The sequence below is a fragment of the Nycticebus coucang genome, chromosome 1, assembly GCF_027406575.1.
Source record: "Nycticebus coucang isolate mNycCou1 chromosome 1, mNycCou1.pri, whole genome shotgun sequence".
In the NCBI taxonomy this organism is placed as follows: domain Eukaryota; kingdom Metazoa; phylum Chordata; class Mammalia; order Primates; family Lorisidae; genus Nycticebus; species Nycticebus coucang.
The window spans coordinates 155,085,888-155,104,684 of record NC_069780.1 but is presented as its reverse complement, the minus strand read 5'-3'; the positions used below and the strand labels follow the sequence as shown (position 1 = coordinate 155,104,684).

The 18,797-nt window shown below is 40.0% G+C and overlaps 2 protein-coding genes across 2 annotated transcripts in view; both read left to right on the top strand.

Annotated features, from left to right (window-relative positions):
- The first annotated feature begins 1,319 nt into the window (after window positions 1–1,319).
- The window catches only part of ITGA1 (integrin subunit alpha 1), a 164,563-nt gene continuing 147,085 nt past the window's right edge, over window positions 1,320–18,797 (top strand). Inside the window, exon 1 of the mRNA XM_053590825.1 lies at window positions 1,320–1,898. Coding sequence (XP_053446800.1) covers window positions 1,838–1,898 — 61 coding nt within the window. The 5' untranslated portion in view covers window positions 1,320–1,837. The remainder of the gene's footprint in view (window positions 1,899–18,797) is intronic.
- PELO (pelota mRNA surveillance and ribosome rescue factor) lies at window positions 11,977–13,826 on the top strand. Its single transcript, XM_053590837.1, has 2 exons — window positions 11,977–12,905; window positions 13,211–13,826. Exons 1-2 carry the CDS (start codon window positions 12,180–12,182, stop codon window positions 13,640–13,642), a joined length of 1,158 nt encoding a protein of 385 aa, XP_053446812.1. The 5' UTR covers window positions 11,977–12,179; the 3' UTR covers window positions 13,643–13,826.

Here is an 18,797-nt window from a genome sequence, read left to right as displayed (position 1 = left end):
TTTGGGAGTTTATCTAACAAAGGACGGGAAACAGGATTTTTAATGTATTTGCTAAGTCGTGAATCACTTCACATACATAAATTAGAAAAGAAATTTCTGAGCGATTGGATGGAAGGCCTTCAACCTCTCAGCGTGGCCTGCTCCTGACTGACCTTCATTAAACTTCTCTAACTTGTGTCTTCTCTTACTTGCTACCATCCTCTATTTGGCAACATAGCCAGTCATCTTTGTGGGCTCCTGTCCTGTGTTACCCTCAGCCGTGTTGTGCTCCAGGCAGGAGCCCTCCTTTGGGTGGCAGTCTCGTCCTGCCTGGCCCCAGTCCTGCTCGCTAGAGAGAAGCTCCAGCAGTTGTTGAATTGAATGGAACTGATCCCTCAGGCACCTCTAAACACAAATGCACCCATCCAGTCCTATCTGTGCTTTGAAATTCTCAAAACCACCAAGACACAGCTGTTTTGAAATGAGCAAGTAGCGCCTGCAGTCCCAGCCAGGTGAGAAGCTGCGACAGGGCACCTGCCCCCGGGGGTGTTGGGGTTACAGTGAGTGACGACTGAGATCTCAACACTGCACTCCAGCATGAGCGACAGAGGTAGACCCTGTCTCTGAAAAAGAAATAAAAAGAAGTACAGCAAGGATTCCTGGAAGAGAACGTGTGGGTCTGGCTTTGACTTAGCGGGGTTGTTCAACTCATCAGGCAAGGAAACTGCTGCAAACTCCTGAACACTTCTGTCCCCGGGCCCTTAGAGAGGAATAACATGAAACAACTCATTTTACTCAAAAAGTCAGTAGCAAGAAAAAAAAAATTAAGCAGTGTCCTGAGTTCTTCATTAGCCTCAGTTCCCAGTGTACAAACATTCAAATTCAGCTTAAACAAAATAGCCCACACACATTCCGATTCCAAGGAGACTGCCCCCCCCCCCGTTTTCCTCCGGCTTCCCTCTTGCATTTATCTTTCACTCTTGCATTTATCTTTCCCTCTTGCATTTATCTTTCACTCTTACTCTATTTCCTCCCCCATCTTGTTCCTCCTTTTCTCCCCTTATCATAGTCTTCCCAAAGAAAAACTTATCTGAGTCCCCCCCTTTACCCATGATCACCATAAACGAAGCAAACTCTCCATAAACGGCAGCAAAGCCCTGGCTTGGGCGTGTTTGGGTGGTGAGGACGCCCTTTCTGGTGCTAGACAACGTCACGGTGACGGTCAAGGGTCCCGCGCACTTTCACGGGCGGTCTGAACCCTCCGAGCAGCCGGACCCTGGGAAAACAGCCGCCTCCTAAGGGCGGAGGAGCTGGGGCACCGCACTGTCCAGGCGCCCTTCCTGCCCAGCCCGGGAGCAGCCAGGGGTGTGAAGGCGGAGCCACGGAGCGGGCGACACCCTCCCTCCCCAAGGTCCAGCCCTGCCCGCCTTCCTACCACCTTAGGGATTTGGCACAGAGCGCGGGATCACCCTCTAAATGAAAGGCAGATGTCCCTTTAAGGTTTGCTTTGCAGCCCGCGGACTTTAGCCTAAACACGGACCCGGGAAGCTGGCTTTATTTGTCCATGTCTCGGACAGAGCCTGGGACGCTGCCAGTGGGATTTGAGAGACCAGGAGCGCGAAGGGGCGGGCGATGTGGCAATCCGTCTGGGATGTGAAAAGCGTGGAGAGAATTTAGAGGCGTTCGACGAGAACACAGGAAATCACTCCTCTGCAGCTCCCGGGCGCCGCGGCCGGCGGGGGCGAGGACTGGGAACGGCAGCGGCCGGCCGAGGGGCCCCGCGCTCTGCCTCCGGGCGCCGGTCTGCCAGCTCCTGCCCAGAGCCAGCGCGTCTCGGCGCGCCGCGGCCGCTCCGGACATGGCCCCCCGGCGCCGCGCCAGCCCAGGGGTCGCTGTCGCCTGCTGTTGGCTCCTCACCGGTGAGCGACTCGGCTTTTCTCTGAGCGTCTCCCGCGCGCGTGGGCTCGGGGCTTGGCGCAGGGAGGGAGGCGCACAGAGCCGCGGTCCGGAGAGCAGGGAGCGCCCGTGCCCTTTCGGGCACCAGGTAGCCTGGGCGGGTTGGTGGACGGAAAAGAGTTTTGCAGTTGGGCTTTGATATGCACTCGTTTTGGTGTCACTTCAAACCCTCCACTCCTTGAGTGAGGTAGTGCTGAAAACTTTATATGGGCGATTTGACTTTTCAAATTAAAGTTGTTTTTATCAATATACATTGTAGTGTAGGACTTTGCTGAATGGCTCTCCTCCCCTTTTTTGGCGGGCGTTGGGGTGACAAATATAGGGCACCTTATTTATATGCAAAATTTCTACTCTCGGGTTTCTCAAGAGTGGACGCTGTGGTCTTCCGTGCTGTCTAGTCGTCAAATCATTTCCCCTACGGAACAAGGAAAGAGGCATGTGGAGCAAAACTGCTATTTGTCCCAAAATGATGTCTCTGTCAGTACCCAAGGGGAGGAACATTTTAAAATGTAGAAAGAAGTAGTGCATGTTTACTCTGTAAATATCACAGCCAAGATACAAACTATATAGTATGGTTACTTGTGTATAACTATGTATTTTTAAGGAGGGGACTTAAAAAACACAGTGGCATTGCAAAGTTATATGTAATTGGGGGGGGCAGGTGAACTGTAGCATTTTCTAAGATTACTTCACTGATTTACTATGCTCAGGTTTTTTTTAACCAGTTACTGATTGAGGGGGGAAAGTTGAAATGGTGGAAAACAGAATGCAAATGGGTGAAAGTGTATTGATAGAAGCTTTGTGTGAAAGCAAATCACCTGATACATGGTTTGTTTAACCGTTGGCTTTAGCATATCATTGGCATTAAACAGTCCAGTGTTTTTACTGCTGACATACTTACCTGTACTAGTTAACTGGTGTTTTTACCATTGAAAGCATGAGAGAACCACTCGGTTTAGTCCTGCCTTAGATGTCCAAGCATTGTTAACTTTTATGAAAATGACTTAGAAATGGATTATTAGCAGGCAGAGCTTTATTCACAGTGAAGTGGTGTGAAGAGAGTTAATAACAAAGTACTGACTTTTGATCCAAACATTTTCCACTACTCAGGAAATGTCCAGTAATCCAAGCAGTGGTGACGGCATTACGGCCAGTGAGTAGTTTAACTTCCCAGGAACTGTCAGTACCCTCTACCCATATTTGACCTATGACTCCTCTTCAAATCAATCTTTTGTAGATCACTTGCATTTTGTTGCCGGTTTTGTCCCAAATATGACTACAGTAGTTTGCTAACTATTCAAATTGTGCCTTTTTCATTTTACCAAATAAGCAGTCTCTAATGCAGAAATGATCAAATGAGGTTTGCACATCCTCTAAAAACACACAATGAAACTTAAAATAACAGAAGATTAACAAGTTACAATTTCATATGTGTGTGTGTGTGTGTAATATGCCTTGCTGAATCCAAGAAAGGACTTAAAATAATGCATAAATATTTCTAAATTACAGTATTAAGATTCTCTGTGTGTATAATTCAATCCTATTGAAATTTAGAATTTAAAAAAGTGTCTCAGAATTGACAGGCTCTTCAATTGTTCTATATTTAATGTATTTCACAACACATTAAGGATCTGAAATTTGACTTCTTTCTTCTGCTAATTTTCACATCAGTCATCCTATTCTGTCAGCTCTTCCTTACCAATCTCTTTCACGTTTGGAAACTTTTCATCAATACCTAATCTGGGGTCTCATCATCTAACCCATCTGTGCACCCTACCTATCCATAGAGCACATTGTTTTGTCTGTAATCTGAACCCAACCTCTAATTGACCTTCCCAATACACCATTTTTTATTATATCTGAATTTTTATTAAAAGATTTTTAGTGTTTTTTTCTGTCCCCTTCAAGATAAAATCTAAACTTCTCAACTGACTGACCTAACCCATCACCTCTACCTTCTACTGCCCCATGTCAGTTTCCTATTGCTCTTATAACAAATTTGCCACAGACTTCTCAGCTAATAAATACAAATTTACTATTTTACAATTCTGTAGGCCACAGTTTCACTAGACTAAAATCAAGATGTTACCAGGGTTTCCTTTCTTCTGGAGGCTCTAGGGGAGAATTAGTTCCCTTGCTTTTTCCCGCATTCCTTGCTTTAGGCCCATTTTCCATCTTCAAAACCAGGAGGGTGGAATCTTTCTCTCTGTTCTTTCTCTCTGACTTCGCTTTATTGTCATATCTCCTTCTCTTACTCTGCCCTTATTGCCTCCCAAATGATCTCCCTGTGACTGCACTGGGCCTACTAGCATAATCTCCCCATCTCAAGATCCTTAATTTTATTACATACGCCAAGGCCCTTCTGCCAACTCAGGTAACCTATTTATAGGTTCTAGGTTTTAGGAGGTGGACACCTCTGGGAGACTATTATTCTACCAACCTCATCCCTTAAACATAAGCTAGCCATTATAACCCATCATGTTTCCTTACTTTCTTCATAATCCGCATGCTGATTTTGCCATTGTAGATATGATCTTGTTTTATGTGTCTAGAAAATAACTTCACCCTTCCTTCCCACCACCCTCTGCCATATAAACAAACTTTCTACAGCCTTCAAAGCTGAGTTTATATCAGAACAATAAACCATCCCCATCCCAATAAACTTCCCATTAGATTTAGAACTCCTTTTTCCAACATTTATTAAAATGATTCATTACAGAAGATGTTCTTACTTATGTCCAAATAAAGTCTTTATTATTATTTTACTTATGTCAAAGTCCCAGTCTAAACTAGTGGCCCACATAAAGGATTTACATGAAGCAAGTTTTCATAAAGGGACAATTTACAGAGGCCTTAACAGAATGAGAAAAGACTGTAGAGCACCCAGGACAAGCGAAAGTGGGAACAAGTCCCCTGAAGCAACAGTGAGAAGAAAAACCATGACCATTCCTAGGCCTGAGGAGGTGGCAATGTTAGTTGGCCATGGGTCAGGGGAGGAGTTGCTGCTGGACCAGAGTTATGGCCATCAGGAGAGGAACTCTGTTGGTGCCAAAACTAAAGCCCAACACGGAAGGAGTAAGGGAGATTAAAACCCACCCCCTTTTCCCTTCACCTCCAATGTCTTGCCCAGCGCCCCTCTCCCCCATTGGCCATATCCAAATGGCAAGTTCCAACCTCCCAGAGAACACAGGCCAAGATAGTTAATCACTGAGAATAATTATCACAACTTAATGCTGACACATACTATGTGCAAGTCCCTGTGCCAAGAACTGCGCATGCATTATTACATTCTAACTTTTAAAAAAGTATATAGCTATTTCCATATTTATAGATGGGCAATTCAAAGCACAGTACCAAGAAACTAATCGTATTTGTAGAAAATTGCACAACTAGTTAATGACCAATTTACTCAATTCTGATCCCTGACTTCAAATTTCATGCTCTGAAATAGTACAACATATAGGCTACCTAAATGTAAGTCCATTCCCCTCTTGCCACCCCCGTAAATGTGAAGTCCAAATATAAATGTCTAAGAGACTAGGATAAAGACCTAATTAATGATGCAAGTGACTCTGTCATCTCCACAATTTTTAGGTGCAACATGAAATTAGACCCTACTTTAAGTATAACTCAAGTAAAGCAATTACCTTTGGTTATTAATATAAATATGGAATTGCCCCTAATTGAATTATGTCTCTCCTCCCTAGAAACATTTTGACTTGCCAAGAAGCAAGGGTCTTCTTTTATGACTTATTTCACAGGCAAAATTTCCTATTTGAAATGAAGTCCAGTGAGGGTGAATGTGGGGGGGAAGTCTGTCACTTACCCAAAACAAAGAAATGACCTCCAGTGGCACACCATGTATTTTCCAGGATTACTGAAATGGTGAAAACGTTCTTAGTCATTATGATGTTTGTAAAAGCAGCAATGAATTTATAGGATTTTTGTTTGTTTAGTAAATAGGCAATGAAAGTAATAATTCAATACATACATCTGCTGACTAGTTTACATATTTTCCTTCCCTGATGCCATGACACTACTCTGTTTTTGAAGCGTAAGGTCTTGGGCCTCATCTTACTTCAGTAGATGAATGCTCCTTTGACTTCTCCCTGCATCTCCAACTCAACAAACTTCCCACTATAGATTTAGAACCTACCAAATTTCCATAGGCCTCCATAGTAGAATAAAATAGTTCATGTTTAAAATATTTTCAAAAAAAATTGAGAACCAAAATGATATTCTTTACCTATATCGCTCTTCTGTTGTATGAAATACAAAATATTGTTCTTAATTTCATGTTAAAAAATGAAATGAAAGATATTGGAATTGTTGCCACCGTGCTAAAGTCAGAATAGCTTGCCTATTCAGAGCAGTCTGGGACTGCAGTATTGTATTTGCTGGCAAAGCAACTAGAACATCAAGAAATGTATTGAGTGCACATAATCCTGTCCTCAAAATTATAAGGTTTCTTTCAGCTCCTTCATTGCGCGGCTCCTCTAAAGGCTTCCTCAGGGCCTTTGGACAAGCAGTTAACTCCCGCTGTTACTCATTCTTAAGTCCCCACATGTATGTGATTTCCAAGAGACTCCTTGGAGTAGATTGGACCCTCCCCCAGAAAAATGTGTGTCTCTAGCACCTTTGCTTTTATTATATAACATACCACATGACATAATTAAATATTTCATTGTCTTCTGCATTTGCTGGATGCTCTGCGAGGACAGAGTTTTGTTTATTAATTTTAGCAGCTAGGATTAATGGGCACTTGTTTATTGAATGAATCGTGAAAGAATAGACTATAGACAAACTCTGAAAGTACTTAAGAGATCAGATTATCCCCTTTAATTATATCCCTGAAATATTTCTATCTCATCAAATGGAAGACATTAGCAATTAAAAGATGGACCACTATTCCATGTACCACTAAGAAAGACAAGCATTGCTAATCCAATTATTATTGCTAGATTATTAGGTAGGGTTGCATCCCAGTTCCAGGGATGTTGAAATGTGGGAAAATGTGCATGCGAAAATCATAATCAATAATATACAACATATCTAGATGGCAATTTTCTATCACATTTCTTTGGACATTTAAAAACTATACAAGATTTTAAAGAGGCTAATGTATGACATCCCTCCTAGATAGAAAGATCTGAACATTGTTCCTCTGTTACAACTCTTCCAGAGCCAAGTTTATTATCAGATGCAGGGGATGACTGTTCCACTGGCCCCAGCAGCCTCACTTAGATCTTCCTTTGAATACTCTACTTTTTACAAAGAAGCCTTAGGAGAAACATGATAATAAAGTAATCAAAAAATGTTCCACTTGCATGGTATTAATGATTCTACCTTTGGCAAACTCATCACTTTGTCATCTTGGTGGTTAGCATAAGACTGTGTATATACAAAGAGCCTAATTTTAATCTAACTTATTCTATGATTTAAAAGGAGGCTCAAGGCCAGGCATGGTAGCTCATGCCTGTAATCCTAACACTCTGGGAGACCAAGGTGGGTAGAATGCTTAAGCTCAACAGTTCCAGACTAGCGTGAACAACAGCAAGATCACATCTCTGTCAAAAACTAGCCACCTGTAGTCCTAGCTACTCAGGAGTTTGAGGCAAGCGGCATTACTTGAATCCAGGAGTTTGAGGTTGCTGTGAGCTAGGCTGAGCCATGGCACTTAACTGACCCCCACAAAAAAAAAAAATTAAAGAAAATAAGGAATAAAAAAATCAACTAAGTTTTAAAAGGTCGTTAAAATTATGGTCTGGTTGGTGTTAAAAGTTCACTTTATTTGCAAAAACATTAATTCTGTTTTATCCAAACAGTAGTTCCCTCTAAACAAGTGAGAAAGATAAATAGAAAAAAATCATTGTATTCAAATATCAAAAGGAATGAAGACATATATTCTTTGTGTATGAATTATGAGATCTGCTGAAATAGATGCAAATTCTTAAATTTGAATAGTGCACTCAAATCATATTAGAACATCAAATGGTTAGGGTATTGTAGAATGTTTATTTATTTATTTTGAGACAGAGTCTCACTATGTTGCCAGGCTAGAGTGCCATGTCATCACCCTCACAGCAACCTCAAACTCCTGGGTTCAAGTGATCCTCAGCCTCCAGAGTAGCTAAGACTACAGGTGCCCACCATGATGCCAGTCTAATTTTTCTATTTTTAGTAGACATAGTAGTCTTGCTCTTGCTCAGGCTAATCTTCAACTCCTGAGCTAAAGGGTTCCTCCTGCCTCCAGCTCCTAGAGTAGGAGGATTATGGGTATGAGCCACTGGTCTGGCCTGTTTTAGATTTTATTATAAATCTTGTACTCTTAATATAAATTAAATGTACTTTCAAAGTTATTTTATTAGCTAGCCTTTTAGTTTACTAAAGTCAGAAAATGCATGGGTATTGACTATCCTTTACAAATATTTGAGTTATACATTTTATTGCAATGTTTTTTGGCAAAATGATCCTGTATCATATAAGGATATAGGCAAATAGAAACACAGTCACTTTTGTTGGTAAGACTTTATTTGATAAGAGGTTTTGTATTGTTTTGTGACGATTGCAAGTAAGCCTTTTAATCACAGGAAATTTAGATAGTGATTACAAGTTAATTTTAAAAAAAAATCCAAACTTTCCCTATCACCTCATTAGCTGAATCCCCAATCATCACTTATCTTTCCTTGTGGAGGTCACATGGGAGCCTGTGTACAGTTTGAGGTCTGTATATTCTCTCTAAATGATTGCTTTCACCACTGGACACTCATAATCAGAGATAGGGCTACTTATTCTGTAAAGTTCACTTTCCAAACTATGTATATGTTGTATAATAAAATTGTCATTATCCATTATTTTAAGACACTTTAAGACCTTTTCCTCAGTAAGATGTACTTAAAACCATGGTTTTCTTAGACAAGTAACTCAAAAATTGAAATATACAAACTTACCTTAAGAGTAATCTTCTATTTTAACTAAAACAATGTGATTTCCTAATTTTAGGATGTCAGTGAGAGCTAAACTGTGAATTAAAAGAAAGTTAATAACCATTTGTTCATAAAATAATGGTTATTTACTACTTGTGCTGTTTCAAGAACACAAAAACAAGGAAAAGGTAGTCTCTGCCATTAAGAGCACTATAGTCTGGAAGAGCTAATAGACATGCAAAGAAGCAATGATGGGAGGGGTTCCCAAGGTGCTTAAAGCAGAGGGATGAAAAGATCAGGCTTGTGCTGCAAGAAAGTAAACCTTGCCAAAAAAAAATTATAAAAATACAAGTCGGAAACATGGAAATTTATATATCCCCTACTGTTTAAGGGTCTCTGTACTAAGCACAGTGTATTCAAACAAGATTTCCACCCTGCAGGACCCCCAAATCCTTGCTATTGCCCTACAAACTATTTCTGGCATATTATTATAATAGTAAAGATTATAATCTGGTTCACCAATGAGATGCATGAACCATTTCATTCAGTAGGGCTGACCTAAGGTTTCCCTGGAAAGAAAGTGGTGAAATAAATATACCCAACAGATTATCCATAAGTCAACTCTCTCAAACCAGTTGTTTTTCCCAGGCTGAATAATCATGATCATTTGTGAGCCTTTGCCCCTTGCTTTCTCTGATCCAGATTTTTAGCTTCCAGCCAGGCATTCTTAGAGCTCTACAGTTTGTAAAACCAAAGCATTGAGAGTTGTGCCAAGGATTTAATTAATAGAGAATGGAAACCAAAATAATTCAAAATAAAAGTATAATGATTAGTCTAGAAATACTAAGCCTGAGAGAAACATCTGTTCAGGAATAAGGTCAAGTTGCTAAACAAACAAACAAACAAAACAGAAGAGTTCCAGCTGTAGCAGTTGTCTCAGATCAAATAGTAATTCTATGGAAGATTTTGTAGTATGTTCATAACTAACTCACTAAATAAATAAATAAAAACATGCGAATGAGAGTCAGTCAGGCTTCAAATGCAGAAACAAATATAGTTTCTTCTAAAGTCAAATGTAAGATCTTTCTCAAAGATTATATGATGACCTAGGCTGAGCAGAAGAAAAACCTATGTGGAAAAGAAGAATATACTGATTTTAAGAGGTGATGAAAGAGCAGGGAAGGGATTAGAGCCTTTCAAGTCCTCCAACTTGGTTCCTGAGCCGTGGGGTTGTGTTTAACTGTTAAAGGTGACAGGAAAATATGTTGAGGGAAGTATGAATGGATAACTGCATGTAATTAAGAACTCATAGAGTGGTGGCAATGGGGAAAGGAGAGGATATGGAGTGAAGCAGGTCTGAATTTGAGTATAGTTGTGATCTTGAAAACATTTAACTTCCCCACAATCCATTTTTTTCTATAAAATGAGGGTAACCAGTATTTACAGGGTAAGAAAGAGCATAGAAAAAGTATTTATTGATAAATATTCAATAGGTGATAAATCTTCAACAAAAACCTTTTATTCAGATCCACTGTGTGCCTACCATTATGATTCTACGGCTTTTAATCTTTCACAGACTATGGAAAGAGATGAAATGGATTTAAGTGATCCAGAGCAAAGAATCTTTTCTTTCTCTCTCCGCCCCGCCCCCTTCACTCTATCAATTAGGAATTTTAAGTTAACAAGATCTTTTTAAAAAGATACAACATCCTCCACCCTACCCCCCTACCCCCCAAAAGATACAATATCCTTTGGAAAGGCAAAACACCTGCACACTCATTGTGATAAGTTCTTCGCTTAGTGAAAAGTTGTTCCTCGATTTCTTAGAACTGGAAGAAAGCGATGTGAATTAGGAACTTTGTGAGGGTACTCCGTCTAACAAGGATGTAGGAAGGGAAACGTTAGTCAGAGAAAAGAGAAGGAAAAAAAGCCAAAAATAAATAAAAATTAATACCTTTTCCAATTGGGACTTTCCCCTTAGAGAGGACCTTTCTGTACCCTGACAATTTCTCAGAAAGATAATTGACACTTCTGTTAAAATTATCAAGCTTGTGACAAAGTCAGAATTCTTCCTTTCATCCCTGTCTCGCCGGTTCAGGCTGGTGAACGCCCCCTTTCAAACTCTGGGGCGCTCTACTCCATCTTAAGCTCCAAGAAATTTTATTGTTATTTTATTGCTATTCACCAATCTTTTTACGAGGCAATCCCACTTCTCAACTTCCACTCCCCCATGAAATGGTAAATTTTGAAAATAAATTGTATATATAGCTATTGAAGCAGGGTCGCTTATATTATCATACCATTTTATAGCCCCACCTTTTAGCTTAGCTTTAGCAGCTAAGCTCGGGACCTTAAACTATTACGACCCAACCTCCACCCTAAACATTTCACAGGCTACTGAGCTATGGAAAGCAGAGATTGCAGGCTTTGGATTCTGGGATTCCCAGGACATCAGGTCAAGCAACTGAGAAGTCCGCCCAGGGGTAAATTCCACACATAGTTTCTTCGCTCTCTTGGACTAGTGCTTTAACATCTGGGTTAATTAGATCGAGCAGACACGGTAATTTAAGCGCAGAAAACAGCTGGGCACGTTGCTCAGAGCACAGACAGAACGTGACCAGTAGTTCTTGGAAACCGCTTCTGGAGATGCCAGCTCAGACAGGCTTGTAACGTCTGGGTGCAGATAAAGCAGGAACGAATCCGAACACAGTATTGACCTTTGGGGACAAACTTGAACTTCTGAGAGCTCCTTTAACTTTTATAGAAAGTTTGAATTTACCCAGCGAGAAAAGGTGCAGAGTGGCAATCGCATCCATCTAAGAAACAAATATTTGCACTCACTCCCCAGAGTCTTCACAAACAGGGATGGAAGAAAAAACTTAGGAAGTTCAAGTTCAGCAAAAATTCCCACCAAAACAGTTGCGCACCTTGAAATTGATCCGTTCCACAGCCCCACCCCCTCCGTTGGGGACGTAACGCGCGTGCGGCGGGAGGCGGAGCGCGGGCTAACGTGCGCCGGGAGGCGGGGCATGGGCGGCGCATGCGCACTTACTCGCCGGTTCAAGCTCCGTGCTGGCAGGGGGGACCGCGAAGGGGTCGGTGTTCGCTGAGTCTCCGGAGACTGAGAAAAGAAGGGATAGAGGGCTGGAGTAAGTGCTGCCCTTGGCCGCATGAGTTCCAGAAGGAATATTTCCTTCCCGCCAGGCCAGTGCCCGTAGGAACCGCCCCGCCCACTTCCCGGCCTGCGTTCTCTTTCCCCTTCTCAGGTGGGGACCCCCTTGGTTCTTCTTGTTCTGTCACTGAGCTCCTGCCAAGGCCATGAAGCTCGTGAGGAAGGACATTGAGAAGGACAATGCGGGCCAGGTGACCCTGGTCCCGGAGGAGCCGGAGGACATGTGGCACACTTACAATCTAGTACAGGTGGGCGACAGCTTGCGCGCCTCCACCATCCGCAAGGTACAGACCGAGTCCTCCACCGGCAGCGTGGGAAGCAACCGGGTCCGCACTACCCTCACCCTCTGCGTGGAAACCATCGACTTCGACTCTCAAGCTTGCCAGCTGCGGGTCAAGGGGACCAACATCCAGGAGAACGAGTATGTCAAGATGGGGGCTTACCACACCATTGAGCTGGAGCCCAACCGCCAGTTCACCCTGGCCAAGAAACAGTGGGACAGTGTGGTCCTGGAGCGCATCGAGCAGGCCTGTGACCCAGCCTGGAGCGCTGATGTGGCGGCTGTGGTCATGCAGGAAGGCCTCGCCCACATCTGCTTAGTCACTCCTAGCATGACCCTCACTCGTGCCAAGGTGGAGGTGAACATCCCTAGGAAACGGAAAGGCAACTGCTCCCAGCATGACCGGGCCTTGGAGCGGTTCTATGAACAGGTGGTCCAGGGTATCCAGCGCCACATAAACTTTGATATTGTAAAGTGCATCCTGGTAGCCAGCCCAGGATTTGTGAGGGAACAGTTCTGCGACTACATGTTTCAACAAGCAGTGAAGACTGACAACAAAGTGCTCCTGGAAAACCGGTCCAAATTTCTTCAGGTAAAAAAAATCTTACCGGGGGGGATAATTAAGGATGGGTAGAGGGATTAGTATAAACTACCATTGAAGTTTTAGAACTGGGACGAATAAGTGGAGAAATGTCTTTACAAGGATGGAAATTTTAAATGAGATAATGAAATGAAAAGAGGGCTGTTAAATATCTGGCAAATTTACATAGTGAACTATTTGAATCATTAAACATATAATATAAAACCTTATTAGTGGTTTTGGCTTTCAGTCATTGTGGGCTGATTAATGAGTGTTCTAAGATACCCTTTGTCTAACTTTTATAATTGTAACTCTAGGTACATGCCTCCTCTGGACACAAGTACTCCCTGAAAGAGGCTCTTTGTGACCCTACTGTAGCTAGCCGCCTTTCAGACACTAAAGCTGCTGGAGAAGTAAAAGCCTTGGATGACTTCTATAAAATGTTACAACATGAACCTGACCGGGCTTTCTATGGACTCAAGCAGGTAGAGAAGGCCAATGAAGCCATGGCAATTGACACATTGCTCATCAGTGATGAGCTCTTCAGGCACCAGGATGTAGCCACAAGGAGCCGGTATGTGAGGCTGGTGGACAGTGTGAAAGAGAATGCTGGCACAGTTAGGATGTTCTCCAGTCTTCATGTATCTGGGGAACAGCTTGGCCAGCTGACTGGGGTAGCTGCCATTCTCCGATTCCCTGTCCCTGAACTCTCTGACCAAGAGGATGATTCCAGTTCTGAAGAAGATTAATGACTGAAACTTAAAACTCAGACAAGACAACCTTGTGTCTCACTCCCTCAGGCTGCTAGCATGGCACTTTTTGATTCATACAGGGATTTCTTATGTATTTGGTCAAACCAGGTATTTTGTTATTGGCAGGACATGTATTCAGACGAAAAATAAATTAAAAGGAAGTAATCTCCAAGTACTACCATCTTTATTATAATAATTTTAAGTAGAAATTATGAATTATTTGTAGTGCTTAGAAAAAGGTATATCTAATAAGAATGCCTATGCAGTATGTTGTTTGGGACACATCATAATATTTTATACTATATGCTTTGAAATAGTTTTGCTTAGAAAAACCTTTTCACTTTCTCATTATCCTATTTACATTACTTCTTTATTTTTATTTTGCATGGTGCCCTTGCATTGCATTTCATGATTTTTTTCTCCGCACCTTCCCCCACATTCCATCTTCTTTTTAGATTTGAGTATTTTTGCTGTTTTAAATTATACCCTAACAATTAGTAGACCAGAAGACAAGTTTAAAAAAATGTTTTTCTTAAGAGACTTTTCAAACTAATCATGATAAAAGTAAATTCTTGGTGGTTTTTTTTTTTTTTTTTATTGTTGTTACAGTTAGTCATGTTTGCTTTAGAGGATCACTTAATCAGGTATTTTTAGATCAGGTAGTTTGATCTGCTGCAGTTTCCCAAGATAATCTCTTTGAGACCTTTTAATTTTTAAAACGACACTAGGGTATGTGATTTGCCTAATAAATGGCTAATTAGTGGTAAAGCTGGAGTACTCCTTAACCTGGACTTCTGTTCTTTGCACTGAAACACTGCCACACTATTTTTTGTTTGTTTATTTGTTTTTGCTTTATCAAAGTTATACTTAATACCATCTTATATTTGTATGTGGCCTTTGTCCATGCTATACATTCTTATTGCACTATTTTAGGTGTGAAAAAACCTGTTCAGAAGGTTTAATTAAGTCAGATCATTAGTATGGCAGCTGACTAGTATTAGTACTCTTTAATTGTGGAATTTCTGCAAATACCTTGGAGTTTAAAATATTCATTTTATTTAGTATTTTTGATGTGAATTTCTAAAAGTTAGGGTGGGAGCCTTGGGAATGCATCTTCACCTTTTACAAACCCCAATTTAGTAAAATAATTAGGAAAAATCTTACAAAGAGTGATAACGCAGTTTGTAACTCTCAGTAATCCTATTCAGGTGGGGATACTAAAGTTCTAGAACTTTTCTGTGTCTGGTTTTCTGGTATAACTGATTTGGGTTTTTTTTTTAATAAACTTTTTAACTATTTTGAGACTTTTTATCTGTTGGGAACTGCCACTTCCATATAATTTAAAATCACATATTTATATTTTTATATATTTACTTCCTAATCTAAAAATAATTTATTGTCATTTCATTATAATCCATGAATAGTTAACTTTGTTATTAAAAAATTATTAAATAATAGGAAATATAGAAATGAAGCCACCAAGATTCTTAAAGTTAGAACCTAATGGATAATGAATTATGGTCTCAGTTAAGAATTTGTAAATTTTGGACATCTGTTACTCTCGTAATCTTTATGCACTACTGAAATGGAGGCCTAATAAATCTAACAAATATATTGGTTCTCAAATTTAGCAGTGTTAGTCTCACCTTGGCAACTCTTAAAGTTCTCAGTGCCAGCACTGCAGCCCAAACTAATTAAATAACCTTTTACCCCTAGAAAGGCTCTTTTTTTGTTGTTGTTTGTTTTTGTTTTTAAGCTACTCACATGATTCAAACAGACATCAAGGCCCGAACCACTCATTTAATTATTGCTATTCAATAATATCCGTGAACAACCAGCATCCCTGAGAACTCATTGGTTACTAGAATCTAGGGTTCTATTCTGGACCTACTGAGTCGGAATCTCAGGTGGTACTGACTTCTCCAGGTGGTTACTGTGCATAACAAAATCTGATAGAGGCAGCATCTTGTTTTCTACTGGTACGTGTAACTCTGGCTGGGGTCACCATCCAAACTGAAAAAACAAATTTGAGTTTTGAGGTCTTCCAAGAGAGTTTACTAGCCATAGTAAGCTATAAAACCTTTATAGAAAAAAAGGCTGTTTTTATGTGTATGGTGTATTTCATATAAAAGCATCTTTAATTTCTATTTTGGCAAAGTTTGCATTTTCTATCATCAAGAGTCTAACCCTGAACCAGGCATTGTGGCAGGCACCTGTAGTCCCACTACCTGGGAGGCTCTAAAGCAAGAGAATAACTTAAACCCAAGAGTTGGAGGTTGCTGTGAGCTGTGACTGCCACTGCACTCTACCAAGGGTGACATAGTGAGACTCTGTCTCAAAAAAAAAAAAAAGTATAACTCTGATACAATCATAGGTGGAAACATCAAAATGACAGAAGCAAATAAAATGAATTGCAGTAGTTTTCACTATTCTATACAACAAAAGGAACAAATCTTTGGAAATTACATAGAAGTGTAATTTCCATTGCAGTTTATTAATGCTAACAAATAAATGATAAAACACTATCGATAACATCTTAACCTTCTCTAATATAATGCCGTACTGTAAATTTTCATTTCCCATCAGTTGCTTGTGGAAAACAAAGATTTGCTACCTACAGTGGACTCATAAATGAGAAGATTGCAAATTATTTCATTGTGCTGTACATATGATGCCTATCAAATATCTTGCTATTCTTGGTCCCCCACTTATATGTTAAATATCTTGCCAATTTAATGACTGGTTGTTGATCCTGGATTTCACTTTCATTATTCCCTTATAAACAAGCTAAATCTATCTTCTGCCAGATACTATTAGGGGAGTTTTGTAAAGCTAATTTTTCTTTATTTTAAGTTATTTTCTGTCACTAACTTCAGTTTCTTCTTTTTAGCCCCTAGGACTAATTCTCTCAACCTCAAATTATCTTTAATACAAGTAACTAATAATTTCTGTAGTGCACGTATTCTGGAACTGAAATTCTCTTTGTTACTAAAAAATAAGTATACAAAGGAAATGGTGTATACACGTATCCCCCATAATAGCAGTTCGTAGTTGGGAAAGGGTTTTTCGTCCTTTTTATTGTTTTCTAAACAAGTAAGACTATCTACTTGGGTTTAGTATCTGAATATGTTGAGCTACAAATTGAAAAGGGGTTTCTAAGGTGATTCTGAAGATTTGGAGAAAGAAGCACCCTTTTGCCTGGAACCAGAGCTTAGACATGAGTTGTCCATTTTTTTAATTACCCTCGTGATTTATACGTTTTATCCTTATATTTTATCCTTCCCCCCACCCCCAATGCCACCTTTGAACCAATCACCGGGCTAAATTTGAAAAAGACAAACATGTAAGCAAATCATTGTTATAAGTAATTTGTCCAAAAATGTGCAAAGGGGCACAGTGTTGAAAGGGATGACTTTTAGAAGGAATTTTATAGAGCAAGGGCCAGTAAATTTACCTAAAATGGAGAGAAGAGATTTGGAGGGGTTAAGACAGGGCAAGTTTGCTAACACTCTCTGTGCCACAATAAAAAGTCTGGGTTTACCGTAACGAGAAACAACTGCAAAGTTTACAAGCAGGAGAGGGGCATGATAAACTTTACATTTCACAACTGTGTAGCAGCATCAGAACTGGAGGCAAGAAGACCAGTTAAGAGAAGGCATATTGTAAAAGTGCTTGTAGTGATGTTCTTGCAATATTCATAAAAGGAAGTTGATAATGAGATATAAAGAGACAGGATCAAAGGACGTGGGCTGCACATCATTATTCAGAGTTAGGCAGAGTACAGTCTAAAGGTTAATCTCAGATTTCTTAGTGGTGGGAAAGATGATGGCACCATTCAAAAAGATAGAAAACATGAAGAGAAGCTGGTTTGGAAGGAAAAGCAGTAAGTTCAGATTTGAATCTTCACTTTGAACTGATATGGGGTAACTGGGGTGTATTCTACCAGATTTCTACATACTCCATTACTCCTTCAGGATTCTGCTCAAATTTCAACTTAAGGTCTTCCCAAACATTTTTTTTAAGTACCTTTAAAAATGTAACTAAGAAAAATGTTATGTGGCGGTGATTGAATTTACACAAAGATTTTGTTTTCAGTGTTTCTGTAAGTGTAGGAATTGGCGAGCTCTAGCTCATCCAGGCCAACCCCTCAGCCCTGTTCCTCCGTGTTCTGTGTAGCCTGGCGTCTTGCATTTCCCTCACCATTCTCTTCACTTCCCCTTTTATTTCCTGAAGAACCACCAGAGTTTCAAATGTGGCGTATTTATTCACATCTTCCTTAGAAATTTGAAAATACGTTTTCAAAACTGATTTTGGTCATCCCACAATTTGCTGGGGTATCATTTCTAGGTAAATGAACTAGTTCTGAACTAGTAATGAACAGCAAGTAAAGTGAAAAGTTCAATAGCAACTTAAAATAGATCATTTTTTTTTTTTTATTAAATCATAGCTGTGTACATTAATGCGATCATGGGGCACCATACACTGGTTTTATAGACCGTTTGACACATTTTCATCACGCTGGTTAACATAGCCTTCCTGGCATTTTCTGAGTTACTGTGTTAAGACATTTATATTCTACATTTACTAAGTTTCACAGGTACCCTTGTAAAGATCATTTCAGATAAAGTATTTAAAATGCTCAATAAAATAATTTTCTTCACATTGATGTCAGTATATTTAAACTTCATGCTGTGATTCAGTTTATGTAGTCGAAGATATGTAGTATTTTAGGAAAATACTATTCAATATATTCTTCATGCGTTGTGTACCTCTCATGAGTCGTTAATTTAGACGTGTATATAGTACAAACGTGTTACTAAAAAGCCAAAATGATTTCTTAAGGAGTTAGAGTGCCACTATGATATTTACGTATCAGTGATGCCTTTTCAAGAAAAAGTTCAAAAGTTAATGACGTAGCTAATCATGATGTTGGAAAATGAATGCTATAGTAATAGTCTTCTGAAATGTAGGAGAACCAGCTGAAGAGTTATTTAACACAGTCATTGGATAGCAAGTAAACTTCACTTACTCTTGAAAATGAAAATGGACCAGGTTCAGTAAAAAGATGTTTAGATTAGCAAGATCATTAAAAACTATTAGGAAAAGATATTGATTAAATTGAAGCAGAGATGATAAAATCCCATTCTTTGTA